Source organism: Neomonachus schauinslandi, chromosome 11 (genome assembly GCF_002201575.2).
Source record: "Neomonachus schauinslandi chromosome 11, ASM220157v2, whole genome shotgun sequence".
NCBI lineage: Eukaryota > Metazoa > Chordata > Mammalia > Carnivora > Phocidae > Neomonachus > Neomonachus schauinslandi.
Window position 1 is genome coordinate 100,272,944 of NC_058413.1, and position 27,970 is coordinate 100,300,913.

General features: G+C 50.9%; 1 protein-coding gene across 1 annotated transcript in view; it reads right to left on the reverse strand.

The window, feature by feature from the left end:
• The window catches only part of ZBTB16 (zinc finger and BTB domain containing 16), a 180,595-nt gene that overhangs the window by 44,572 nt on the left and 108,053 nt on the right, over positions 1 to 27,970 (reverse strand). The window contains exon 4 of the mRNA XM_021696407.1: positions 13,447 to 13,533. Within this exon, the coding sequence (XP_021552082.1) occupies positions 13,447 to 13,533 (87 nt within the window). The remainder of the gene's footprint in view (positions 1 to 13,446; positions 13,534 to 27,970) is intronic.

The following is a 27,970-nucleotide window of genomic DNA, read 5'->3' on the forward strand; positions in this document are numbered from 1 at the left end:
CCCCCCTTCATTCTTACCCTCCTGCTATCTTCTTCTTCTTCTTCTTTTTTTTTTTTTTGTAACATATATTGCATTATTTGTTTCAGAGGTACAGGTCTGTGATTCAACAGTCTTGCACAATTCACAGCGCTCACCATAGCACATACCCTCTCCAGTGTCTATCACCCAGCCACCCCATCCCTCCCACCCCCCACCACTCCAGCAACCCTCAGTTTGTTTCCTGAGATTAAGAATTCCTCATATCAGTGAGGTCATATGATACATGTCTTTCTCTGATTGACTTATTTCGCTCAGCAGAAGATCTTGCCACTTGCAACGATGTGGATGGAACTGGAAGGTGTTATGCTGGATATATGTTTTCAATTCTCTTGGGTTGGAAGTGGCTTTTTAAAAATAAAGTCATGGGGCACCTGGGTGGCTCAGTCGTTAAGCATCTGCCTTCGGCTCAGGTCGTGATCCCAGGGTCCTGGGATCGAGCCCCGCGTCGGGCTCCCTGCTCCGCGGGAAGCCTGCTTCTCCCTCTCCCACTCCCCCTGCTTGTGTTCCCTCTCTCGCTGTCAAATAAATAAATAAAATCTTTAAAAAAAATAAAAATAAAAATAAAGTCATGTTATGAGGTTGTCATTTGTCTCTCTCCCACATTAAAAGAGAAGAGAAGAGAAAGAAAAGACAAGACAGAGAGTACAGGATATTTAAAGGATGGTTTCAAAAAATCTGAGGTTTCCATCTCCTTGCGTTCCCAGGATCCACCAGCTGCCCATCCCAGTGGGCTGCCCAGCCTCACACGCATGCTTTGACTGTAAGTCCTCTGTGTCCCCACCGTGGGCAACCACGGTCCCCTCCTTCCCCACCGCCTCCCCAGCCCACTTCTCCTCCCCTCGAAAGAAATCTGTGCTGCAGCATATGAAATATTTAAGCTGCTTTTCTAAATACATATATTTTTAGCCTACAGTCTATAAAATATTTACGTTGTTTGTCCCTCCCACCCCCAGATATCTGCATTATTTACAGTACGATCAGGAAAACATTAACCCTTGTTTGCTGACTTGCACGTTTTCCCCCTATTCCGCCATGTCACTGGGAGTGTGCACAAACTGGGAAAGGCAATAGTGAGTTCTCCTGCCCAAGTCACAGAGCAGGCCCGGGGGCTGTGGGACATCACATGGGCTCCAAAGCCAGCCAGCCAGAACCACAGTCCCCCCTGAGGGACCAGGGTGCATGCACCGCAGACTTTCTGGGGGGCGGTTGTAGATGCCAAGCTCATGCCCCACTACTGTTGACATTTCGCTGCTCCCAGAATCTCCCATTTATCTCGTCCTCAGGCACCCTTCCAGATACGACTTCAGTCCTCACTTAAGTGTAATGGAAATCTGTCTTGCTACGTGCTTCCCCCATCAAGGCCCTTGGTGAACAGGGACAGCAGTTGTGACCTAAGATGGGAAACTGAGGCTCCTGTCCATGTAGCTGAGACACTTAGGTCCTGGATCTCTCTTAAAATCCACTTACTTAAACGTGTAGGCTTTTCTTTTAGGAAGTCCTCCTTCTTGGGACGCCTGGGAGGCTCCACTGGTTAAGCATCTGACACTTGGTTTCGGCTCCGGTCATGACCTCAGGGTCCTGGGATCAAGGCCCGAGTCAGGCTCCATGCTCAGCGGGGAGTCTGCTTGGGACTCTGTCTCTCCCTCTCCCTCTGCCCCTCCCCCACTGCTTTCTCTCTCCCTCTCTAAAAAGAAAAAGAAAAAAAAAGTCCTCCTTCTTAAAAGTGCTATTTTTCTTACTTACAATGTGACCTTCAATTTTACATTTTTATAAATGAGACATGCCAATAAATAATTATTATTATTCAGAAATAGATAAAACGGAAAGTAAAACCACCTTTGCTCTGTAATCCCGTTCTCTAAAGATACTCACTGTTAATAGAGAGCCTTCTAGAATCTTCCAGGATGGCTTTGGTGTTTTGGAGTAAATGACACCACACTATACGACCTGTTTTCTCTAACCAGGTTCTATCACGCAAAACATCACGGACATCTTTCCACGTCAGGTACTATAATTAACAGATTCCTTACCTTTGGACATTTAGGTTGTTCTCATTGCTTTGTAATTACATATAATGTAATCAGCAACCCTAAGGGAGGCTAAAAAATTGATCTTTGGTACACGAAGGCCAAAGCTGGGGCCGGGAACGAATGCTGTGCATTTCTGAGCCTCTACCGCGCTGTCCCAGGGGTTGGCCCACCTGGGAGAGAGGCACGCCACCTCCTCAGGGAGCAACCCTCTGCATCGCTCTGCAGGACATGCCTCCTTAACTTAGACACCGCCACTGAAATGTCAAGGGTATAAAATCAACTCCCATCTCCTGGTCGTTGAACTCAGGGGAGCTTTTCCCTTCCTCCTCCTCCTCCTCCTTCTCCTCCTCCCCACCTCCAGTACCTCTACTTACCCTGCCTCTGTTTTGAATCTCTAAAATAATGTGACAAGTTAATGATGGTACAATTATCTAAATGTTTAACAGACATGTTATCTAAGTGAGTCGGATTGAGATTCCATCCCGCTGACAATAAACATCAATGGTGGAGCAGAAAGCGATAGGCAAATTATAGCAAACCCTGCAATTTCAATGCTATTAAATTTGGAGGAATAACAGCCTTGAGGCCTGTAAACTCTGAATAAAATAGGCCCTTGTGTTTGTCCAACTATTAAATCAAAATGCTACCAACATCCTAGAAAAAACAAGGCGATTTATGGCTTTTCAAGTTTCAGTTACACATTGGTTTTTATTAACTCCTTTCTGTCATCGGGCGGCGGTGGTGTCTTGAGGGAGACAGGAGAGCAGAGGGGAAAGGGTGCGAGCTGGAAGCAGGGTCAGAGGGATAAAGGAGAAACACGTGGGATGAAGAACGGGAAGGCAGAGAGGGGAGGGGACCCGGGGTCCGAGTGGGGGGCTGAGGCTGATCATCACGCCTTGCGTGAGGACATTAGAGAGAAGGAGCAGCTCTGAACGGCAGAACGACGGGCGTCCCAGAAGCCCATCAGACTCACCACCGGGGCCCCCTGACTCGAATCCCAGCCCTTCTACTGAACAGGATGTACTATTTAAACCCCTGCCTGGATGGGCTGCTGGGGGGGGGCGGGGGTGGCCCACTCTGAGCCACAGTCCTCAAACTCCAAATTCTATCGTTCCCCTCAAATTTCTGGGATAATTTTTAAGAGGCAAAAGAGCTTCATCTTTAATCCCTTCTTCAGACACAGCATTCACTTAAATTTTTATCGAATAAGCTTCTAAATAAAGTGAAAGATACACGTATCTTCCGGTGAGGGACAGAACCCGTAGACATCTAAAAACAGCCACAGCGAGAAGCCACCACTGAGGGCGTGCTCTCCATCCCAGGCACTGGGCTAACTAAGTCCCTTACAGGGAGTATTTTACCCAGTCCTTACGACAACCATATATTATTTAATCATAGTTTACAAAGATGAAAATTAAGGTGGAGAAAAACGTAGACTATCGGTACGAGATCAGAATCAGGCTGCGCTTGGAACCACAGAACCCCCAGAACAGCAATTTTTCTTGCCCAAGTCACACACCCAATATTTGAGAGAGGAAGAGAAACAAAGCAATTTGTTCCATGTCACAAAGCAAGCCTGTGACAGAGCCCAGATAAGAACTCAGTTCTCCTCTCGTAACTCATTGTCGCTTCCATACACCATGCTACCCCCAACACAACAACAATGGCCACCATCATTCCCATGACGACGGGAGGCTGGCGAAGGCAAGGACCCTAGGAGTCTCACTCACTGCTGTGTCCCTGTCCCAGGGCCCAGCATCAATGTCTGGCATAAAGCAGATGGCTCAAGAGGTCTACTGAGTAAATAAGCTTCAACCTTTTCCAACCCAGATTGGCCTTGGGTGAACTTTCCTTTTCCATCCCTAAAGACAGCCAAGCACCACCAATCCCCTTAAAAGCACCATTCAAAGCAGCAATGCTTCACATAAAAGGTATTGCAGTGATGAACGGGCAGAGCATGGAGGATTTTTAGGGCAGTGACATTATTCTGTATGATGCAACTCTGGTAGGTACAGGTCATTATACATTTGTCCAAACCCACAGGACACACGACACCTAGAGTGAACCATAATGCAAACTGTAGACTCTGGGTGCTTACGGTGTGTCAGTGTAGGATCATAGGTAACAGCAAAGGTCTCACTCTGGTGGGGAACGTTGACACTGGGGAAGGCCGTGCGTATGTGGGGGCAGGGAGTATCATGAGAACTCTCTATACTTTCCACTCGATTTTGCTGTAAACCTAAAATTGCTCTAAAAAATAAAGTTTCTTAATTTAAAAAAAAAAGCATTGGGGGGCCCTCCAGAAGGTGGCCAGGGGGGTCCAAGAGCTACTAGGGTAAAGGATGTCTTGTCTGGGCCAGCAGGTGACAGCTGAGTTGTCCTTCCCTACTCCACAGCGAGCAGCTCCAACAAAGCCGAGAGCCTAGTGCTTGGAAAATAAAACTCTATATTAGGCATCAAACATGCCTTTATAGTAACAGCATGAAATGAGGTCAAGAGTAAGTCTACGCTGATGCACTGACTGGACGAACAGCAGCATATGACTCTCCCTCCCAAAGTGCCCATGACGTTCCCTGGCCGTTCCCAAGCTCGGGCTTTCTCATGTTCAATTCCTTGGCACACCGCGTGAAATGCTATCCCAATCACCCCTGATGTTTATAAAAGTCAAACGCTATTATGTGTTCAATGGGGAGGTCACGCCAACTTGCACGGAATCCATGTGTTCCTCCAATGACCTGTCCTCCCCCGTGCCCTCCGGCGTGGGCAGGGGTTTGAGGCTCGCTCTGCCTTTCTGTCCCCGGCAAGTTTTAGGTAGATTAAGTTGTTTGTCATCATCTGGCCGTTCGCCCTCCGCCCCTCCTCCTCTGGGGCCAGCACCTGGTAGCTGCCCCCAGGGGGAAGAGGTAGAACAGTTGCTGGTTTTCGGGGCCCAGCACCACCCCTGTGCTAGATCTGGGGCAGGAGAGGGGCAAGGCGGGCAGCCGTCCTGAGGGATGGAGTGTGGCTGCTCCCCTTTTAAATCCTCCCCCCACACCCCCCGCACCTCCTGCCGCCCCTTCCATGCTCACCCGCCACAGGATGTACTCCAAGTAAGGACTTCGCTTTCTGTTCTCAAGTTCAGAGCCAGAGAAGGCCTCTGCAGCTTCCCCCAAGCATCATTAAGCAGGGATGAGAGAGGGGCCAGCGGAAGCAGGGAGCTTGCAACACCAGGGTGGGGGAGCGTTATTGCACCTTCTGCACCTTCACAAGGGAGAGGACGGTCACCCCGTTGCAGAGCGTGTGCGTGCATGTGCGTGTGTGTGTGTGTGTCCTCACTGCTTCTTCCTTCCAGAGCTCCAGCAAGATGCCTCCTAGCCTCCTTCCCACTGCAAAGAAGAGCACTCTGGGGCAGGGCTCTCTCCAGCGCCCGCCCTCCGCTTTCCCCAGACAGCAGATTCCACAGCATGGCTGCCCTTGGCCACCAGGTGTGTCAGCTGCTCCTGGACCATGGGACCGACCCTCTTGCAGCCAACACCAAGGGGAGGGGAACCAGCATGTCAACATTTACATGGGCCTAAGTGGCTGCTTCTGGGACACAGGAATGTGGAATCAAAGCAACTTTTTCTAGGCCAGGAAAAGAAAGCCCTTATTCTGTAGTCAGAGTCGAGCTTGGAGTGGAAGTAAGGACTCATGGGTTCTAATTCTAGTTTAGCTTGTTTGTTCTCAACTGACCCCCTTTTGCAAATATGGGCTTCTGACCCCTGACTTCACAGGCTTTTGGACAGGCAGAGTAGACCCCTGGTCTACACATGAGGTTCAAGGTCCCTACTGGGGAGGGAAGACAGCGTTAAAACATGGGCTCTGGGGTGCAGAAGGCCAGGCGTCCAAGCTAGCTACACCCCATGCTGGCCTTCCTTAACCTTTCTGGGTCTAAGTTTTCTCTAGCAAAGAACAGGGAGGAAAATTGTGTCTGTGTTAGGACTGTAGCCGAGACTTAAATAAAATTAGAACTCCAAAGTATCCAATATAGTACAGCTATTGTATTATCTGTACCCAAGGCAAGTAGACCCACTTGGTTCATTGACTTCACAATACTGTCATCTTCAGGAAAGCAAGGACCAGATTGTGTTCACCATCATATATTGGGTCCCCAAAGCCCTTCCACATAGTAGGCACTTTAAAACTTATGGAATAAGTGAATGAAGGGATGATGGGACCAAGCAACTGCATAGTCTAACTCACTAACCTGGTGGGCAGGTGGGGGGCTGGAGGGGAGAGATGAATGTCTTCAGGTCAAGTCTAGAGATCTAGTTCAACCTAGTGTCCTAGGCCTCCAAGAAGACCCTTAAGCCTCGCAATGGCTTTAGCCATATGTGTCTACCTCTTTTCCTCACCAAGGTACTAGGAGGGCCTCAGGTAGGATGACAGACACAGAAAGTCATACTTGAAGAAGGCAGGGACCCAGAATTCCCAGGCTCCTGATGGTAGCAGACATGGGCCAGGATACCAGCAGGAGACTCAAGATTCTTGAGCCTTTGACGGTACCAACCAATGAGGCCTCCTCTAAAACATGGCCCGGCATGCTCCTGGTGGTCCTGGAGGGTGAAATACCTATGCAAGGCCTAGGCTGAGCGCTTTACACAGATTATCAAACTAAATCCTCACAATACCCCTTATACGATAGATACCATCCTTACCCTGATGTTATGCAGGAGGAAACCAAAGCTTACAGAAGCTAAGCAACATGCCCAAGATCACAAAACTAGGATTGGAATCTAGACAGTCTGACACGAGATCCCAAGTTCTGGGGGGCACTATGGACAGAACACCCCGAACTTCACACTGACTTCAGGCCCTGAAGGGGCACCTTTCCGGAAGCCTATAAGGCAAACCTAAGCCACCTTCTCAGGGCCCAAACTTGCCCAGTGGGTAAAGCCCTCTAGAGAGCCTCCTTCCCCCTCCCCTGTCTTTGGGCAAGTCTGTCCTCCCCAAGCAGCCATGCACTCAGACCCCCTTCCTGCTCCTTGGGCTCTCACAGTCTCTCTGGCCTGACCCACACAGACCCGTGCTGGCCCCGCCTTCCCCATGTTCATGGAACAGGCAGGTGGCTGCTCGGATGTCCCTATATACGAATGAAAAGGCTGAAAGTTCCTACAGGTCCCCCCGAAGGCCCCTCACCGAGACCTCTTCCTTCCCGCACAGGGCACGCTCAAGACCGTCTCGTCCCCCTCGCCTTCAGCTCAGAGCCAAGGTAGCTCCCCTGCCCTCTAATTAATGCCACCCGATCCCGGCTGTTGCCCCCAGGCCTGTTCAGGTCCCAAACGGGGATGTACAGTGGCTTGAACAACATTATGATTTGTAAAACCCACTCCTAATTAGTTTGACTTTGAATAAAGAGGGTAATTATTTTTAAATTTATTAACTGCTGCCTGGCCGGAGAAGTTTCCAGATCAAATGACACGGAGAAGCTATTTCTGTTCAGTGATGCAGCAATTTATATTACTGATCGGTCATTAAAACCTCTGGCACAAAACCACTTGTGTTTCCTGAGCCAAGATAGTGTCCATGTGTCAAATTTCAAACCAGGAGTATAAATTAAGCCATTAATGGTATTTATCAGATTATCTGGACTTAAAGAACTACTTACTAATTTAAGACATGCCCGACATAGAACCCACACGGTACGCTGGGTGTGCATGTGTGTACGTGTGTGTGTATGCATGTTTTCTCACTTTTTATTTTACTGAACGGTTAAAAAAAATCTGATGTGTCAATGAAGTACAAGCATCTCAGGGAGCTACATAGCTGTTAATTCCTCGCTGTTCTGCAACCCAACAGTTTGGAAGCAGCACTGTTTTGCAATATGTATTTGTCATAATATAAAAGGTGTAAAGTGATCTCTGTTTATCTCCTCAAAGTCTTCGCTGTACCAAAACAGAAAGCTGAAATACGACAACAAAGCCCAAGCCCAGCCCAACCACAAGCATGGCCTCCCAGAGCACCAGCCGGAGCCCACCAAGATCTTGGGGGAAGGGGCGTAGGAGAAGTCACACACACCCCACGATAGAAATCCAGGTTAAGCGGGGTCCAAAGGGGGAAACGTGAAGATGCCATTCATTTGGCTAAAATGGCATGAGAAATACTTTCTACAAAATTCATTTTTTGGTTTCAAAACCCCTAGAAGACACCATGATCACCCATCTGATGCAATGCTGCAGGTTAGCTCCGTTAGTCCCCAACATGGCGGCTTTGGGAATGGAACTCCCAGACTCAATTCGTTTCAGGCAAGTTATATCCTGTCCCGGGAGGGGGATGCAGGTGTTAGGGTGTTGAGGATTCTTAGTTAAATGGGTCACAGGGATTTAAAAGAACCCTGCCCAGACAGGGTCCTGAGCAAGATGATCTCTGAACAAGTTCTCCCCAGTCTTCAGCCACACACCTGTGGACCACAGTAAGTCACTCTGGAGGCAGGTGGGGGGCAGCGGGAAGAGCGTTGGAGTTGGGTCAAGCGCCAGCTCTCCACTTCCTAGTGGGTGGCTTCTAGGCCTCCGTTTTCTCATCTATTAAATGGGTATAAGAGAGAAATGTGTTTTATCCAGTAAGGTATCAGAAATAAAGAGCAGCATGACCATGACTTTCCCTCTCCCCGGGGTTTCGGCTCCTTTTCTTCTTCAGAGCGCTCTGCTCTCTTGTTGGCTCTCCAACTGTACCTGGCGCCCCACCTGTCTCTTCCCAGCCCAATAACTTCAGCGTTAATGTCCGCATTCCTTGTTAGTTGGCCACTCCCTGCTTCATGGGCCCCCTTTCCTAGAACAGAGATGGCAAATGGATGTCCAGTTGTGTCCTTTCTTTGATAATTAGACGAGTCTGGGAAACTACCTGGGTTCTGCAGGCAACGGTGCTCTAAAGGAGCTCTGCCATGTGTCAGGAAGAGCCGCTGCCGAAGGATAACCCTGCTGTGCATCTGTCCTTCACCCAGCCAAGCCTGCCTGCACTAGGAGTGGCCCAGTGCCCGTGACCACTGGGGGAGCGTGCCCACAGCTCATGCCCAGGTGGGGAGGGAGCCCTTCCTAAAGCATCCCCCTTCACCTCTCACCTCTAATTTGGATTCATTTTCTCCATTTCTTGCCCCTTTCAAGAGCTCCATTGACTCAACCTGGAGATAAAGCTAAAGGGAGGCAGGATGGGCTGGGTCCACCTCTGCCATAGGAAGGACGCACTGTATTTCTTTTGCAGGTGAGGTGACCTCCAGGGCAGAAAAGATGAATAACAAGTCAAGGCCATCATCCTACCAGAGTGTGGAATTAGAGCCCCATCTCAGGCTTTGGACTCAAACTCCAGGCTCTTTCCAACCACTAGTCAAATAGACTTTTCTGGAAGGAGTCGGCCACTTTCAAATTCTCACTGACTTAATAAATCCTAGAAAAGCATTGGTCCTAAGACGGCTCCCAACTTTCAAAGCTGCATCAACCCAGATCCTAAAAACAGGCAGAAATGTCATTTATGCCCATGAATTGTATGCTTAAAAAGTAGTGTAATATCCCAAAAATCATCAAATTGTGTACTTTTAACAGGTGAACTGCATGGTATGTGAATTCTATTTCAATAAAGTTGTTTGAAAAAAAAATAAATAGAGACCATGTCTTCATTGATCACTGCTGTATTCCCCCCCAGCCCAGGGGGTAGGGGGTGTCAGGCACACAGAAGGTGCTCACTAAGTGCACCGGATCTGTTCGAAAACAGCCTCCCCTCCTGCTCACCCCTCAGGGACTCAGCCTCCGCCTCTGATCCTGGCTGGGAGGTGGCTTGCTTCCTCCTGCTGCAGATTTAATCCGCATGCACAGCTCAAGCGGCTCACTGCTCAGGCTCCACAGGCCCCAGACCAGAATTCTCAGAGTGGGATTCTCTGTCACGTGTGGTCTGGCAATAAGAAACTGGCTGGGACCGGGACACCTGGGTCCGGCCCTGGCTTTTAAGATAACTAGCTCTGGAACCCTGGGCAAAATCACTTGGCCAAGTCACCTTCTCTGTAACCAAGCCAGGGAGACGCTCACCTAGAAAGCGCTCCTCCAGCTGTCCAGAGCAAGGCCCCTGATACCACGTTTTCCACCTGGGAAAGGCAGATCATGGGAGGTCACAGGACACGGAAATACCGCTGATCTAATGGTGGTGGCGGCAGCAACAACTGACTGGTCTTCCTTCTTCCACGCTACCCCCTGTAGTAGCCTGGCAGCCAGTCTCCAAGACGACCACCATATACCACTCCGTATTTGTCTGTCACGACCCCTTGAGAAGGGGAGTCTAGCCTTCCACCCCCTGAATCTGGGGCTCAGCTGTGGCTGCTCTGACCAATAAAACATGGTGGAAGCGATGCCATAGATTTCCAGCCTAGCTCAGAAGAGAGCTGGCAGTTTACGCTTCCAAACTCTTGGGACCCTGAGCTGTCCCGGAAGAAATTCAGGCCACTCTACCGCGGAGGGAGGCCGAGTGGCAGAGCACGGAGAGTGAGGAAGCTATCCTCAATGTCCAGCCCCGTTGGGTCTGCAGACGACCTCCGGACCCACATACAGCTTGACTGCAATCTCATGAGAGACCCCAAGTGAAAACCAGCCAACTGAGCCCAGTCAATCCACAGGACTGTCAGGGGTAATAACCCTCGGTGGCTTTAATCTGCTGGTGGAGTGGTTCATTACACAGTAATTACTAAGTGACACACTCCCCGTGGTCAATTCCCAAGGAGCCAGAGTGAGCTGTTATACACATAAATCAAGTCATGTCATTCTCCCATTCAAAACCCTCCAATGGACTATTATCTCCTTCTCTCTATACGTGTTTGTGCACGTGCGTGTGGGTGGGATGTGTGTGTGTGTGTGTGCATACATTACTATCATTCATATACCATATAACATGTAATTCATGCATTTAAACTGTACAGTTCAATAGTTTTTAATATACTCAAGAGTTGTGCAACCATCAGTTTTAGAACATTTTCATCACCTCCCCCCGAGTCACTCCCAATTTCCCTTTAATTCCCCCAGCCTCTGGAACCTACTAATTTACTTTCCATCTATAGATTTGCCCATTCTTGATGTTTCCTATAAATGGAATCATACAACATGGGACCTTTTGTGATTGGCTCCTTTCACTGAGCATGATGTTTTTAAGATTCATCTACATTGTACAGTATATCACTCCTCCACCCCTTTCTATAGCCGAATAATATTCCATCCTGCGCATAAATGACATTTTGTTTATCCATCCATCAGTGGGCGGACACTGGGTCGTCTCTACCTCTGGCTATTATGAATAATGCTGCTATAAAAATTCATGTGCAAGTTTTTGTGAGAACGTATGTTTTCATTTCTCTCGGTAGACACGTAGGAGTAGGGTTGTTATGCATATGGTAACTCTATGTTTAACCCTTTGCGGAACTGCCAGACTGCTGTCCAAAGTGGTTGCGCCATTTTGCATTCCCACCAGCCCTGTGTAGGGTTCCGATTTCTCCACGTCCTCGCCAACACTTCTTCTTGCCTGTGTTTTGTATTATAGCCACATCCTGATGGGTATTAAAAACAACTTGTCATTTTGATTTGTATTTCCCTCATGATGGCCCAGTGGTGTCGAGCATCTTTTCATGCGCTCATTGACTACTTGTTTACCCATTTTTTATTTTGGTTATTTGTATTTTTATTATTGAGTTGTAAGAGTTCTTTATCTTTTCTAACTGTTAAGTCTCTTATCAGGGATACGATCTGCAAATGTTTTATCCCCCTCCAATGGACTGTCAGCACACGGAGAATAAAATCCAAATTCCTTACTAGGGTTGAGAGACTCACCTGATTTTTTACCTCATCTGCCACCACTCCCTGCACTCACTCCCTGCCCTCTCTCCCTGCCCCGCCACAAGGCTCCTCATGCTGTTCCCTGAGCCAGTCAAGTTTAGCCTAGCCTCCGGGCTTCTGCAAATGCTTGTTCCCTCTGAGAGGCTCACTCCCTCGTGTCACCTTCTCAGAGAGGCCCGGCTATTTAATCTAAGATATCACTTTTCTCCGGGCGCCTGGGTGGCTCAGTTGGTTAAGCGACTGCCTTCGGCTCAGGTCATGATCCTGGAGTCCCGGGATCGAGTCCCGCATCGGGCTCCCTGCTCGGCGGGGAGTCTGCTTCTCCCTCTGACCCTCCCGACCCTCCCCCCTCTCATGTGCTCTCTCTCTCAGTCTCTCTCTCTCAGATAAATAAATAAAATCTTTAAGAAAAAAAATAAAATATCACTTTTCTCCTTATCACTCTCTTCCCCTTATCCTGCTTCATTTCCCCACTAGCACGTAGTATTACCTGACCTTATATTACACACTTACTTGCCTATAATGTCTCCCCATTAGAATCTCAGTTCCAGGAGGGGCCGGAATGCCATCTGTCTCGTATGTTACCATACCCTAAATGCAACAAGCATGCCAGGCACATTGTGGGAAGTCCATAAATATTTTAAATACATCTACTCCTATGTACGAAATGCTTACTATGGGCCAAACACTCTGCAGAGCGCTTCAAATAAAGTATCTTAATACATCCCCGTGACAACGCGACGCTACGGAGGTAGGTACGATTATGACTCCGCTTTGCTAACGGAGGAAGTGACCCCAAGTAAGAGAGTATCAAGGATGAATTCCTGGTCTCACGGGCAGGCAGGGCAGAGCCAGGGTGAGACCCAGGCCATCCAAGCTGCAACACTCCGGGCCCCCCCTGTTAACTTGGGCAAGTCACTTGACCCTCCTTGGAGGGCCCTCGTCTATGACACGGGAGGTGCCTCTGACCTTACAAAGTTACTGAAAGGTTCCCCCGGTGACATGGGGTAAGGCCCTGGGCTACACTAAAGATGACTAATGGTGTGATGGGACTGAGGCCAAGCAACCAGGCCTCTAACACCAAATACGGTGACCTCATTGTCAGCTGAATGGTTCACACGCATCCTTTTGTAGACACTGCTTTCTTTTATATCATGACTTGACTCACAGCGGGAAGACCAGCCCGCTGTGGCCACTGAGGGTTTCAGAGGTATTCAGATAGAGTACGAGAGGTTTCCTGACCGTTCACCAAGGCAAGGGGATGCTAGATAACATCGCAGGCCTTCTAAGACCTCAACAAGAGCATGCTAGAGGGCTCTGTGAAGACGGGACTCTGGGGGCCTGTGAGACCTCATCCAGGGCAGCCTTTGCTATGGGGCAAGGTCACACGTGGACGTTCCTGCCAGCCAGCCCCACACACAAGTGTAGCTGAACATGGCACAAGATCCCCAGGACACGACCAGATGTCATGTTTGTTGAAAGAGGCTGCCGCCAAGCTACCTCATGCGTGAGCTGGCATGCTGGAGGACCTGGAGAATGGGCATCAGTCAACTCACCAGTATGGGTCTGCCTGTGTGTCTCCAGGGCATCCTCCTTCGAGAATTGGGCTCCACACTGGTCACAGACAAAGGCTTTGGCACCCGCTGAAAAGAAAGGGGAGGCAGTCATCGTGAGAGTGATATTCCGTTTGTGGGGAAGGGGTCCTGGGCCGAAATCGCGTAGGTGGATGCTGGGGGAGGGGCTGGATACCGGTGAAGATGCCGAGTCAGGGACGGCCGCTGGCCCCAGCAGCCAGCCCAGCCCCTCCTCCAGGTTGTGACCACCCACCCAACTGAGCTCCAGATGCCACCATTCGGGGGTCTCCCAGAGAGAAGAGGGAACAGAATCAGAATAACCAACGCCAGCAGAGATGGGGTCTCGATGAGATGCCCCAAGAGGCAGCAGGGTTCTGGGGGGCTGGCTCCACGGAGAGGAGGAAAGATTCAACAAGAGGAAACGTGCCCTGCTGCTTAAGTTGTACCTTACGGGAAAGTAGGAATTGCTGGCATACCTCTACGTGGACAGCCCCTAACTCAGTACGTCCAAAACTAGACTGTCTGCCCCAACAACCCCCTGCACCTGACCACTTAAAATCCCTGAGTGACTCTCCTGTGTCTTCAGGGTAAAATCCAAACTCCTCAGCAAGACTCACTGAGCACTTCTGGACGTGCCTATCTTTCCAGTTTTGTCTGTCGCCCCTCACTCCTGCTGCCTGGCCTCCAGTCCCACTCAGCCGGTCGGGGTCCCTGAAGGGGTCAGGCTCTTGCCCACTGAGAGGCCTCTGCGCATTCTTCTGCTCCTCCCATGTCTGACACTCCAGCCCCACCGGAGAGCACCACCTACGCACCAGCTGCCATACTTGTGTCCCCGCATCTGGAGGATGCAGCCCTTTCCTGTGCTCCCACAGCACCCCGTACGTTCCAGATCAAAGGCTCACTGTGTACTCTCCTAAACGCCTGCGGACCCATCCCTGTCTCCTGCCACACTAGAAGCTCTCCGAGGGCAGGAGCATGTCACCACATGCACAGCTGCATCGGCCCGACACCCGAGGGAACCTACTACTGTACATATTTGCGGAATCAACAAAATCAATTCAGTGCGATAGCAAATCGAGAAACTTTTCCGAACCGTTATTTACAAGGCTCAAAGCGACAAGGCCACAGCATCAAGACAAACAGGACTTTTTGCCATAATAACCCGCTTCAAGGCTCTGATGCGGTGACTTCATTCAGGGGGCACCTGTCTCGAGCCTTGGCCGTTTTCATTCAAAATGTCTTCTAGATGCATCCCTCGCACTGCGTGTCGATTCTCACTGCCCCATCCAGGCCCTTGTTGGGTGGTGCCCAGAACACTGGCAGACTCAGGACGGCCGCCACACCCACCAGCTGGCCTGATTCACCCAGTACATGCAGGTGCCTTGAGGGCCACTTGCTTCCTTCCTACTTCTTGCTCAAGAACTTACACGGCTCACAGTCTGCACTGATTCTAAATTCCTCTATGTGGCTGTGCGGCCTGACCAGCTAGCCACCCAACTCCACGGGGAGCTGTCTTCACCAGCCCTGGGTGGAACCGCTGGACCCTCCCTGAGTCTCTGCGTGTGAGCACAGCCTGGTCCCAGTTCTCCATCCCACTCCATCCTCAGGACCGGAGGGTGCGTGCATCAAGCATGCCGGCTCTGTTCTGTCCTTTCCAGGACACTCTCCACATCATTCCTTTCACAACGCTGTGTTTTACATTTGTATGAGAGTCTCAGAAGAGGCAGAACTTTTCTTAAAGATTTTTTTCATTTATTTGACAGAGCAGAAGAGAGCACAAGCGCGGGGGGACAGGGCAGAGGGAGAGGAAGAAGTAGGCTCCCTGCTGAGCAGGGGGCCTGAGGCGGGGCTCGATCCCAGGACCCTGAGCACCCGGGCGCCCCACGGCAGAACTTCTTACATATTTATAGTAGAAACCTAGTGCTGCTTTCCAAATCTCCCACTTTCCTGAGGCTCTACCAGATACCAGGCACGATGCGAAGTGTTTAAGATGTATTGTTGCCTTTGATCCTACCAACCATGAAAAGTACATACTGCTATTACCCCCCTTTAGCAGACGAGAAACCCCAACCTCAGAGAGGTTCAGTAGCTGGCCCAGCGTCGCACAGGGGGTAACAGAAGGGGATTCAAACCCGGCCAGCCTGACTTCAGAGCCTTTGTTCTTAATCTCTGTGTATTTGGGCTTCCCTAGGCCTCCACCTGCAAAGATGCTTCACGGATAAGAAGGTGAGGTATGGGCTTCCCTCCCCCCAACACAAGAAAATAAAATTCCAATACGTCCCTTTTATACATCAAAGTTCTGTGTAAAATTCTAGCTGGAGAAATGGTTCCACTACTCTTTTTAAGAAGTTTTAAAAACTTCTTCCTTAGAATAACAGCACATACTATAAGGAACAGAACTCAGAATACGATTTGTACCTGCATGGGCTTAAATTAAACGGCAATAAACAGTTCTTGCCAGTGACGGGTAAAAGGATCCCAGAGTGTGTACAGAATGTCAGGTCCTAGGAGAACAGTGACCTTGTCTATATTCCAACTGATGAGCAAAATATACCCTCTACCAGGTGGCTCAGTAAAAACATTAGTTGACTGGCTGAATAAATGAATGAAAAAGTGCCCTAGGAAAGATATGGAGTCACTTTTCCTTAAGAGCTTCAAATATAAATATTGCCAGTTGTATTAGGTGGCTGGAGTTGAATTCTGCCTGGAGACGGGGAGGTCACGATCACCTCCGGGTGTCCCTTCAAGCTGCAGGGTGTCCTTGGACCAAGGACCATTCGTGCCTTCTTCGGCTTCCAGAAGGAGCTTTTGAAGGGAACTTGACGGCAAGACAGTCTGAATGTGTGTTCCCTCAGGTGGCGGCCAGGACCCCTTTTCATCCACGTACACTGGAAACGCAACAAGTACGTCAAAGAGCAGTGCGGACCAGGCGGGTGGATGAAGCCACAGCCTTCCTGCCCCGAGAAATTCTCCCCCAGTCCCGACTCACTAGCCAGCAATGACTTCCTGCGGATCTGGAAAGGATCTGACTTTCGCTGCCTTTCTTTCTTTGCTTCTCACAGTTCTAACGGCTCCCTAAAGGAGAGAGCAGATGGGGAGGCCCGAGGAGGGCAGCGGGGACCGGAGAGCCCCGTGGGCTGAGCCTCAGGCAGGAGCCCTGCAACCAGGTGAGGAGGCTTTGCACTGCTGCCTCAAAGGGATGTGGTGCAGAGGGTTCTTAGAAAACAGCCATCACGGCGAGAGCAGCATCAGCTTTAAGGACCGAGAAGCAGAGAGAAAGGAAGGAGGGCAGGTAAGAAGCGAAGGGCCGGATGTGTGCCATCGGACAAGTTCAGATGAAGATAAAAACAGATCAGCACATGCGATCTTGTCAAGGTTGCCGACTTGGCCCGAGCCTGACCACATCTGGTTGCCCTCAGCGTCCTCCCCTCTCCCTGCCTGCCCTGCTGAAGTCACGACACTGAGCTGAGGCTGTGAACGCCCCCTGGCCTCTGTGCAGAGCCTGGTCCACCCAGATGGGTCAGAACTCCTATCACACGCCGAGACCGCAGACGTTGGCTCCCATCTCAGGCCCCACTCGGGAAGCTCTGGGACTCCCTCCACCCCCACCGAGACCCCCGCCCCCCAACTCCCCAGGGACAGCCCAACAGCAAAGATAGACACTTCCTGGGTCCAGGAGCCCAGCAAAGAGAGGCAGAAACCCCCTCTTCCCAAGGAGGCATGTGCCTTTAAATTGTCTCTGTAATGGCTGGCTCAGAGGCAGAAATATTTGGCAGCCCTGAAATTAAAAGTGATAAATTTCCTCGCCAAGCTTTGATCAATAATAGAGGCCTCATCTGTTAATCAATAAGACAGTCTCTGCCTGTTTACTGTGCATATGTTGTTCGCTGCTGCCTTCACTGTGATGTCAGGTTTGCATTCAAAGCAATTCAAGTGTGTATAAACCACATGGCTATTCCCAAAATGCATTACAGTGACATCATTCAGGCACTAATACATTTATAAAGCATCAGTGCGAGGCAGCGACGGAGTGAGGAAAGAGGTCATGCCAGTGAGCACGACAGATGCATGGGGAAAGATCAGCATTTACCCGCCCCCCAAAATTTCCTGGGGCTCATCTTGGGAGTGGGGAGAACACCAGGGCACGGCACAGGTCAGGGATGGCCATGCCTTGCCGTATCCTACCTATACACAGGGATGTTTTTTGGATGTCCATTAAGAGTATGTCCAAAGGTAGATTACAGTAAATGAACAAGAGGGACAAAATCCCTGCCCTCAGAGAGCTTATGTTCTAGAAGGGAAGGCACATCTTTAAAAACCCAGTAAATATAAACCAGGTGGGGACAAGTGATGAAAAGAGAAGTAAATTAAGTGAAGAGGGACAGAGAGGGCCAGGGGCTGCTATTTTATATGGGGTCGGCACGGAAGAGCTCTCTGATGAGCTCGCATCTGAGTGGGGAAGCTGAAGGAAGAAGGAACACTCCACCCCACCTTCATTGAAGGAAACCCATTCCAGACAAAGGAGGTGGAGGCCAGCAGGCTGGAATGGGGCCAGTGAGGACAGAGGGAGAGATGGGGTCGAGGAGGGGATGTACGGGCAGGGACAGAAATTAACAGCCAAGAGGGAGAACAGCTGGAAGATGGAGCAGGCTGGACCCTTGCCATCCTCCCTCGTGATTACAGATCTGAGCAAACAGCACCATCTAGAGTGGGGAGAACCGGGTCCTGGGCCTGCCCGGCCACTCACGGCTGCGGACACCACAAGGACCCTCCTTCCCGAGCTGGGAAATGGGCTCTGCTATACTGAAGATGGAAGGGGAAGATGGATCTTAATGAACATAATCTCCTTGTCAGTCACCAAGCACTCTGCAGATACAGGAGCTCACTGACATCATTTATACCTCAGGAGGCAGGAGAGCATGCTTCAGAGCTCAGGATTCGGGTCCGACGCGTCAGAGTTGGAATCCCAGCCGGACTAGTCATGAGCTGAGACCCTGCCCCCAGCAAGCTGCCTGATGTCAGTGGGTCTGTCACCTCCTCTGTAAAATGGGAACAAAGTCAGTCCCTCGGAGGAGCTGACAAGGTGGGTGAAGGGCCGGCCCTCTATCTGGGGTCGGGGGTGGGCCGACACCCACACCCCGCGAGGAGTAGCTACCATCACCACCAGTCAGGCCCAGGGTCAGGATTCCTTTAAAGAACTTCTCTGTGCAAAGTATGATTGATTTTACTGAAGTTCAATATACAGTTATTTGGAGGTCATTAATCTTGTGTAAAGTGAGTCTCACATTTATAAAGACATATTTCACTATTCTCTCTCTCTCTCTCTCTCTCTCTCACACACACACACACACACACACACACCCCTCACGCCTCTCATTTAAAGGTGAGCGACTGTCTGTTGAGGGGAGCAGGAAAATCTGTCAAAGGACCAACATGTCAGTATCAGCAACTATTCACCAACCCAGCTCCGAAACCCTCCCCAGATGAGCCCCAGGAGCCGCAGGCCAGCATCCTGCGCTGCCTGGCTCCTCTCTGTCTTCCCCGGCAGACTGTAAGCTCTGTGCGAGCAGGCAGGGCTGGCCTCCGGCCTGTCCCCACCCTTTCCCAGTGGCCTGCTCCCTGCCTGCCCCGCGGCTGTGCTCACAACTCACTCAGTAAACAAAGAAGCCCTCCGGCAGGTTCCAGGCCCAAAACTGGCCTGGGAAGAGGGCAGTGGCCATTCAGGGCACTGCCAGGCTGTCCCCTAGGGGGTGGCAGAGTCCTTATTCTACAGGCTCAGGGTTCTCTACTGGCCCTTCTGAAAACTCAAGGACGTGGTGTCGGTTGGCACTCAGGCAGCTTGGGGCAGAGAAAGGAAAGTGGAAATGGGGCTGTCGCTTCCCCCGGAGCACCATCTCCCTCTGTTCCCCACCCAGCTGCCCAGGGCTCGCACCCCAGCAAGAAAAAAGCAACCCCTCCCTCAGTGCACTCAGGAGCGGCCCATCCAAGAGGCCTCCAGCAGCCAGAGTGGACCCTGGACAGACTTGCCGAATCTGCTGAGCGACCGCCGTGGCCAGCCCGGGCACAGAGTTTATCTGAGGTTCAATGGTAAAGAGACAGACAGACAGACAGACGCCCTCGCCTGGCCAGCCCCCGGGGATCCTGCAGATGAGGCTCAAGGGTGCTTCATGAGCTACCCTGGGGGAGCAGGAACGCCTGACCCCTCTGAAGCTCCCTGACTCCTACTCTCTCCTATTTCTCTCTCATTTCTGGATGCCTCCAGAAGGTCAGACAGGGGCTCTAGGAAGGAGGAGGGCTCAATGCAGGTTAAGCTGGGGTGGAAAGAAAGGAGGCAGCCACCACAACCCCCAAGGAGGCTGGAGATGGTCTAAGGCCTCCACGTGCAGGGTCCCCTTTCGCTCTGTGCTAAGGATCACCCCGACTAGCAGGAATCAAAGGAGACACGGGCCAGGAAAGCCCTTTCAAAACCATAAAGCTTTCTCTAACCCCCCAGCCTTCCAACAACAGAGCTGAAATCCAGCAGAAGTTCCTCAGGCTCCCCGCAGCTGTCGCCCCCCTCCGCCACTCCCTTTGGTGTCTCCCCTCAGCAAAGTGCGAAGCCTTCCTCCCTACTTGCCCTCCCTACCAGAAACAGGGTGGGGGGTCCCCAGCATCCAGCACGGGGAGTAGAAGATGCTGAACACAATCAGAAGTGGGCTGGTGTCTCTCTGAAGTAAATAAGGCAGAAGCCAATGAAAGAAGAAAAAAAAAAAAGGCAAAATCCCTCCCTCTCCCACCCCCCATGCTAATAAGAAGGTGGGGGGGGCACTGAAAAAAACACTTCACATTTGCCAGCATCTAATGTGGAATAGTGTATGCTTTTTCTTTTAATTCCTTGAGAGTTTAAAATAAACATCTTGAATGTTCTGATGAGATACGCATGCCTGCTTACATAAGGAAGTACAGAGTGTACCAAAACAGCAGACCCAAAAAAAGCATAAGCTCTCAGAACAATGAGTACAGACACAGGGCATTTTACAACGGGCCATGGTGTACAGTTTTATTTACAGTACCTCTTATCAGACAGAGAACAGTACGCTGGCTGCCAATTCCAAAGGCTAGCACTGCGTGTTCTTTCACTCAAGGAGATGTGTGCTCCCCGAGAGGATCTGGAAGGCCAGCTCACTTGCTCTCTCTCTCTCTAGCTCGCTCTTTCTCCTGGATCAACACCACAACAACTGATCCAGAACCAGAATCTCTTTAAGGGACACTCATTCGGGGAAGAGGGGAAGCAGTGGGCAGATGTGGGAAGGACAGGAGACTGGCTCAGGATAGGGTTGGAGGAGAGTTCTTTCTAGCCGACAAGGAAGTGGGGGCACCCACGACAGGACAGGGGAGGGGGGCGGGGGGGTGAATGAATAACGGTGCAGGCCCCAATCCAAGGTAGGACTGAGGAAGCCACGAGGACCGTCTCCAAGCTGTGCCAACGGAGACAGGGACTAACGGGGACTGTGAGTGGCAGGTTTTCAGACCTCTAGATGTCAGTTCCCCATCAATGACCTGCTGAGTGGCTGGACCTCTCACACATGGCTCAATGTCTGCTCCGTAGAAGACGAGGCCGTGGAATGGGTCAGAAGGAAATGCTGAGGCATCTCGAGTCTGAGAGAGCACTTCTAACACTACCCAATAAACCTCATGCTGTCGGGAGGTCCCACGGTGCCCCAGTGCCCTTGGCTGTCACTGGGATCCTGTGGTCCTGATCTCAAGTCCTACACAGAAAACAGGTCCTCCTTGTCCCTTATGCCTGCAACTCAATTCTCAGAGAGCCTTGGGAGCTCCCGTGGTCACCAATTTGAGCACCAGCAGGAACCCAACAGGCTTCGAAACACAGCCCCTGGCCACCAGTACAAACACATATACTCAGTATACAGCTGTGCCTAGAGAAGTTAAGAACCCTTGCTCTGAGGTCAAACAGACCAGGTTTAAGTCCCGGTTCTATCACCTCTAGCTCCCACCCTGGGCAAGCTAATTCTCCTGTCCGGGCCTATTTCTGCACCTGTTATTATAACTGGGCACTGCACAGCTACCTCCCAGGATTGAGTGAGGATTCATTTAAATAGTGTATGTAAAGTCTACAACACCGTGCCTGGCACGCAGGAGCTGCTCGATAACTGCAGTTTGTCGTTAACATTCATCACTGTTACCACTGCTCTCCCCCACTGTGAAGGTCTGGGGCCGGGGAAGACATCAAAGACATGCAACAAACCTACCGAAACATTTGCAGTATTCTTACCACCACGGCCAAAACACAAAGACGGAAAGAAGGGGGAAAAGATGCTTACTCTGGACAAGTCTTCCACAGACGTTCTTGGGGAGTGGAAGATAAAAAGAGGCAGAGGGGGGCGCCTGGGTGGCTCAGTTGGTTAAGCGACTGCCTTCGGCTCAGGTCATGATCCTGGAGTCCCGGGATCGAGTCCCGCATCGGGCTTCCTGCTCGGCGAGGAGCCTGCTTCTCCCTCTGACCCTCCCCCCTCTCATGTGCTCTCTCTCATTCTCTCTCTCAAATAAATAAATAAAATCTTTAAAAAAAAAAAAAAGAGGCAGAGGGCACTAAAGGATTGTGCACCTCCAAGAAACCCCTCTACAAACCAACAACGTACAGGGCACCTGGGTGGCTCTGTTTGTTAAGCGTCTGACTCTTGATCTCAGCTCAGGTCATGATCGCAGGGTCGTAAGATCGAGCCCCATGTTGGGCTCCACGCTGGGCATGGAGCCTACTTAAGATTCTCTCTCTTCCTCTCCCTCTGCCCCTTCCCCTCTAAAAAACAAACAAAAAAACAAAAAACAACAATATACAAGTAAACACAGGGCCCCGATCACTCTTCCCTGGGAGAAGGTCAAAGAAATGGCACCTCTCCAGTCAGCTCTCAACACTCACGGCCAAGTTTTGACAGCACTATCAACCTCCTTCTAAAATGAGTGCAAACCTATTTAAGGTGAATTATTTTAAATAAAATACAAGTAGGATAATTAATCTGTCATAGCAAAAACAACAGCGTGCAAATCTTCCCAAAGTCTTAGTAAGAGTATTGATTTGGGGGTTCACCTTAGTGCTGTCTTTAACCCATTTCTTCCCCAGGCAACTTCCATGACTGGCTAATCCAGGTATGGGGGTAATCAATACAATGACACAAACCCCTGTCTTGTTATGACAATGTCAGTCCCCGCTCTGACAGACCAGACTTCCTTCCAGACACGCTGGGCCAACTCAGATATGTCCCCGAGGTGAAGTCCCCCAGCAGCTGGTGGCCAGACCCGGCATTGGAGTTCTCCTCACTGGCGATATGGTCCTGGGGCCAACTTTGTAGCCTCCGTTCCCTCCTTGCAATGGGGTTATTAACCCTCCCATATTAACCCTATATGAAACATCTGGCACACAGCAGGTGCCTGAATCGCTATTATGATTATGGAGTAGCTTCACTTCATCAAGTTGCTGAGCTTCAGGAGGCCAGCGTCTGGCCTGAGCCTTCTGGAATTCCAGCCCCTAAGGTTCCAGCCCCACAGTTCCTGGGGGACGGCCCACCTGCCACGAGCGCCCTAGAGAGAAGAGACCTGGCATTCCCCGGGGCTCCTGCGCACAAGGTACTCAGCTGTTTGGGAGGACAGAGGGGCACCGAGGGGGGAGGCAGGTGGAGAGCAGGCTCGAGGAGAGCTCTCCTGAAGCACCTCAGAGGGAAATGGACACAGAGGCCCAGCTGCCCGCCTGCGCCATGCAGCCTTGGGTGAGCCACTTCATCTCTCCATCTGTAAATAACAAGTTCTAAACTGGGGCATGTCTCAGGGTGAAGGAAAGATGGATGCGCGCTGTGTGAGAACCAGCCAGAGGCACACAGCAAAGACCTTCTCCACGGTTATGAAGGGGAGCTCCTGGGCTTACGGCCTCGGCAATGGGGCCATGCTGACTAACCCGAGCTGGGGCCGGCTTCTCTGCTTCAGCCAGGGGATTCCTTCTCAAGGAAATACCTTGCTCTGTCAGGCAGGCAACGTGGAACAGACAGTCCAGACGCTGGGAGAATCATTAGCCAGACAGAGCGGGGCCGAGCCAATGAGGCCAAGGGGAAAGGCTGACCCCGGGGTTCCAGGGAACACCGAGGCTCTCAGGTGCTCGCTGCTTTTTGTTTAAGAAAGATAACGCTGAGGTCGTGGCATGTGTAAGAGACTAGGTAAAAAGGTCATTGGGGATTTCTGCCATGATTTTACGGGATATGCCCTCAACCTTTGGATACCAACGATTGTCTTCTCCCCTGCACCCGACTCAGGCATTCTCATTCTCAGGTGAGAGGCTCAGAGTGGAAAGAAGGATTTCTACGGGCATCTAGTAGCTTCAGAGCTCTGTCTGTTACCCGAGCCTCTGGCCTCCTCTTCTCAGCCTCAAATGCCCTGCTCCTTTCTGCTGAAGCACCTTCATAGGCCTTCCCCCCGAAATCTGGCCTGGGGGCCCCTCCCCACACGCCTCCCCAAGGTGTAAGATTCATGAGTACTGTCTGGACAATGGAGAGAAGCAAAACCGGGCCACTCCAAGGGCAGTGGCCAAGATCAAAGCCCTGCCTGCCCACAGAATTTCCAAGCTGAGGTCGGCCACCACCCCAGCCCCCCAACATTCCCTGACACTCCCGCCAATTAAATTCTCACTTGAGTTATTTTCAGAGGGAAGGCAGGGCACGGCAGCCTTCCCCAGCCCTGACCGCATTCTGCTCCTGCCTCTCACCTCTGGGAGCCGCGGTGTCCTCACCTGCCAAGGAGCCCCTGATACCTCCCTCCCACCCTGCAAGCACACAAGTCCAGGGGGCACCACTCACTCAGCAGCGGGGCCACGGGGTGCTGGGAGGTTTCAAAGAGGCAGTGCACATGAAGGCACCTAGCAACGGAACTGGCTCTGGGCAAAGGAACCCTAACCCTTCCCGTCCCAGGGTCCCAGGGGTCCTGCGAGGACCGTCCTCAATGTGGAGTGGTGGCACTCTACTGTAGCACTGAGAGTAAACACAAGAATACAAATAGCAAACACCTATTGAATACTATGAAATAAGCACCGTACTAACGGCTTAACATGCCACGTACCATTCAATTCTCTCATCAATCCTAACATTATCCCCATCCTGAAGATGTGAAAATGGAAGTCTGAAAACCTTGGTTCACTTGGCCAAGGTCTCATAGCTAGTACGCATCAAAGAAACAGAAACAAAATCGGGGTGGCAGCACAGAAAGCCCACCTAATAGAGGCCTTTGATGCTATCAAAGGTTAAAGAATAAAACATTCCTAGTAAAGGAGGTAGAAACAGGTCCTAAAGGCGGTGTGCTCAAGTCCTCGGTCATCCTCCACACTCTGGAGCTGGCGGGTCTTTCCCACAAGCTCTGAGGCTGTCGTCCTCCAGGAAAATGCTCGTCTCTGAGCACTTGCTCTATTAAGAGCAACTCCCACTTCCTGGTGCCAAGGGGTGGCAGCTGTATCCATCAGAGCCCGGACTGGGAGCCAGGAGTACCAGGGTCTAGATCTGGCTCTGTTGAGCATGTTGGTATATTCCAGAATCCTGATTTACTCGGCCACCATTTCTCCATCTGTAAAACAGCCCCTCCCTACCACCTAATGATGGTAGGAGAGGAACGAGGCCAAGGACATGAGAACATGCAGGGCTTTACAGAAGAAAAGGTACAGCCGATCCTCAGGGCTGACTTACAATAAAACCCCAATTAGGAATATCCCTCCATGGGGGCGCCTGGGTGGCTCAGTCTGTGAAGCATCTGCCTTTGGCCCAGGTCACGACCGCAGGAGCCTGGGATTGAGCCCTGAATCGGGCTCCCTGCTCAGCAGAGGGTCTGCTTCTCCCTTTCTTTCTCCCTCTGCCTCTCCCCCTGCTTGTGCTCACTCTCTCTCTCTCTCTCTCTCTCTCTCAAATGAATAAAATCTAAAAAAAAAAAAAATCCCTCTATGACTGACTCCCCTCATCATTCTCCTTTTGATTTCTAAGCAAGCAAGATATTCTATCATTAAAAACAGCCAACTGTTGGGGCTTCTGGGTGGGTTAGTCAATTAAGCGTCCACTCTTGATTTCGGCTCAGGTCTTGATCTCAGGGTTGGGAGATCGAGCCCTGCGTCGGGTTCCAAACTCAGTGGGGAGTCTGCTGAAGACTCTCTCTCTCACCCTCTCCCTCTGCCCCTCCCCCCGCTTGCACATGCTCTCTCTCAAAATAATTAAAATCTTTAAAATCTTTAAATTGTCTTCAAAGTAGAAAAATGGACTTTCACATTGATGGACCACAGCAAACTCATTCTTTCAGAGGCTGAAATAGACAAGGTCTTCTTGGTTGACCTTCACTTAACCAAAAAGTCTCTTTATTCCCCCTTTCTGGGCAGCCTCGCTAATTGAGTCTTTACAGAACAGATGCTCACTCTTGGCTGCAAGGTCTCCTCCCTTTGCCACCCCGCCTGCATGTGCCCCTTATAACCTGCCCTTTATTCACTGCCCAAATTGGACCCCTTCTCCCAAAAACAGCACACAAATCCAATTCGTTTGGGGCTAAATATGTAAATCTTAGGCTGTGGTGTCCATCCTAGACCACAGAGTTGTCAGTTGCTGTAAATTCATTAACACACACACACACACGCACACAAACCCTGGCAAACGCCAAGGCAGAAGCAACCAGTCCACAGCTTCCACTGTTCCTCTCTTCCTGATGACAGCTGGGAAAGAGGCCTGTCACCTGGCTCGCCCGTCACAACACCCACCACCCCATCTCAGACTGAGCGCAGGGGACTGCCACCCTCCCTCCCCCTTCCGCGGGCCCCTCGGTGGCATGTCGCGGCTGCCAGTCTCTACAGGCCTGCTGTGGCTTTCAGAAAACAGAGCATTTCTATTTTTAGCCCGTCTCAGCCTAATAATACCCCCCAACACCCATTCAGCTTAATCACTTTATTGAGGACAAGAAGCAGGCTCTCCAGCCCGGGTGCTTCTGATGTTAGGAAGTAGTAAAATGTTCAAACTGGTTAAAAATGACACTCATTGGCTTGCCTTTGGTGTTTCTGAGACCTTAATTGAGGCCCGGGCTGTGGATCTAAAGAACCTTGCAGGTTTCAGAGTCTTTCCTTCTTACCCCCTGCACCATAATTGAGGTGTTACATTACAACTCCAGCACTGACATTTTCAGGCTCAAAATTCAGAAGCCTTGAGACTCCACACTTTTCAAAACAGAAATATGGCCTGTCACACTCTAAGGCCCCTTCCTAGCATGAACCACCCCCCACCCAAAACAACAAAACTCGCCTCTTTTGGCTGACCTCGTGCAAAAAGCTGGGGTGGGGGAGTATGTTAAGTGTTATTGAAGCAAATCTGACAACTAAAATGACATCGAATTGCTGCTTGAAAACAGGAAGGTTTGTTTGGTGTAATTAGAGGACCTGAGAATTTGGTGTGTGCAGAAAATAGACTGTTGGCAGCTCCTTCGCAAGCACCTTTGAGACCGTGACTTCCAAAGCTTTGGGGTGACATTCACGAACGTGCAATCTGTGCCTTGTGAACTAGGGGCTGGGGGGACAAGAGCAGCTTGGAAAAAGAACGAAAATGCCCTGGTCTCAGAGGTGAAGACCAGTGGTGTCAGGGGCAGGCCAGCCTGGGTTTACAGCCCAACTCTGCCTCTTATTTGCGGGGCGATCTTGGGCAACTAAAGTCAGTTTCCTCCTCATCCAATGGAATCCTAACAGCACAGCCTCAGTGGGGGTTTGTGGGGATGGAGCGAGATCATGAAGTGCCTGGCACCTGCCGGCCCTCAGTCCAACGTTAGCTGCCATGGTTACTGTCCCTGCTCTTCTCCACTCTGCTGTGGGCACCTTCAGAGACAAAGGGCTTAGTCCTTATCTCTGCAGCCTTGCACACGACAAAAAAAAAAAAAAAGGAATCTGATGCCAGAATGGCTAATCACTAGCCGGTTGCATGCAATCTCAGGATATCTGTAGACATGGGGTAAGGAGCTCCACGGACTCAAAGTGGCTGATGGAGTCTGTCCCAAAGCAGAAGCTCTGAGGGGCTGGATGACCTCTCGGGTCCATTCCAGCTACAAGCTGACCTGGCAGAGGCTCTTCTGCCTTCCCAGCCAGCCCCTCCTTCCTCCCTTCCTCCCCTCTGTAGGCAGGGTGCTCAGAGCCCCTTTATAAACTTCTTGCTCTTCGAAGGCAGAGGCGGGATGCCTCATTAACTTCCCTAGCTAATTTTACAATTTAACCAAATACCACATTCCGGCCTCCACGCAGCCAGCTCTGCAGCGTCCGACTTCTACAGCTGCGCCGTGTAGGTGCGGAAGAAGGTGATCCGGGCTGGAGCCAGGGCAGGGTCTCGGGAACTAAAGTGGGAGATGGAGAACGGGGTGTGTGTGTGTGTGTGTGTGTGTGTGTCTGTCTGTGTGTCTGTGTGTGTATCTGTGTGTCTGTGTGTGTCTGTGTGTCTGTGTGTCTGTTTCTGTGTGTGTGTGTGTGTGT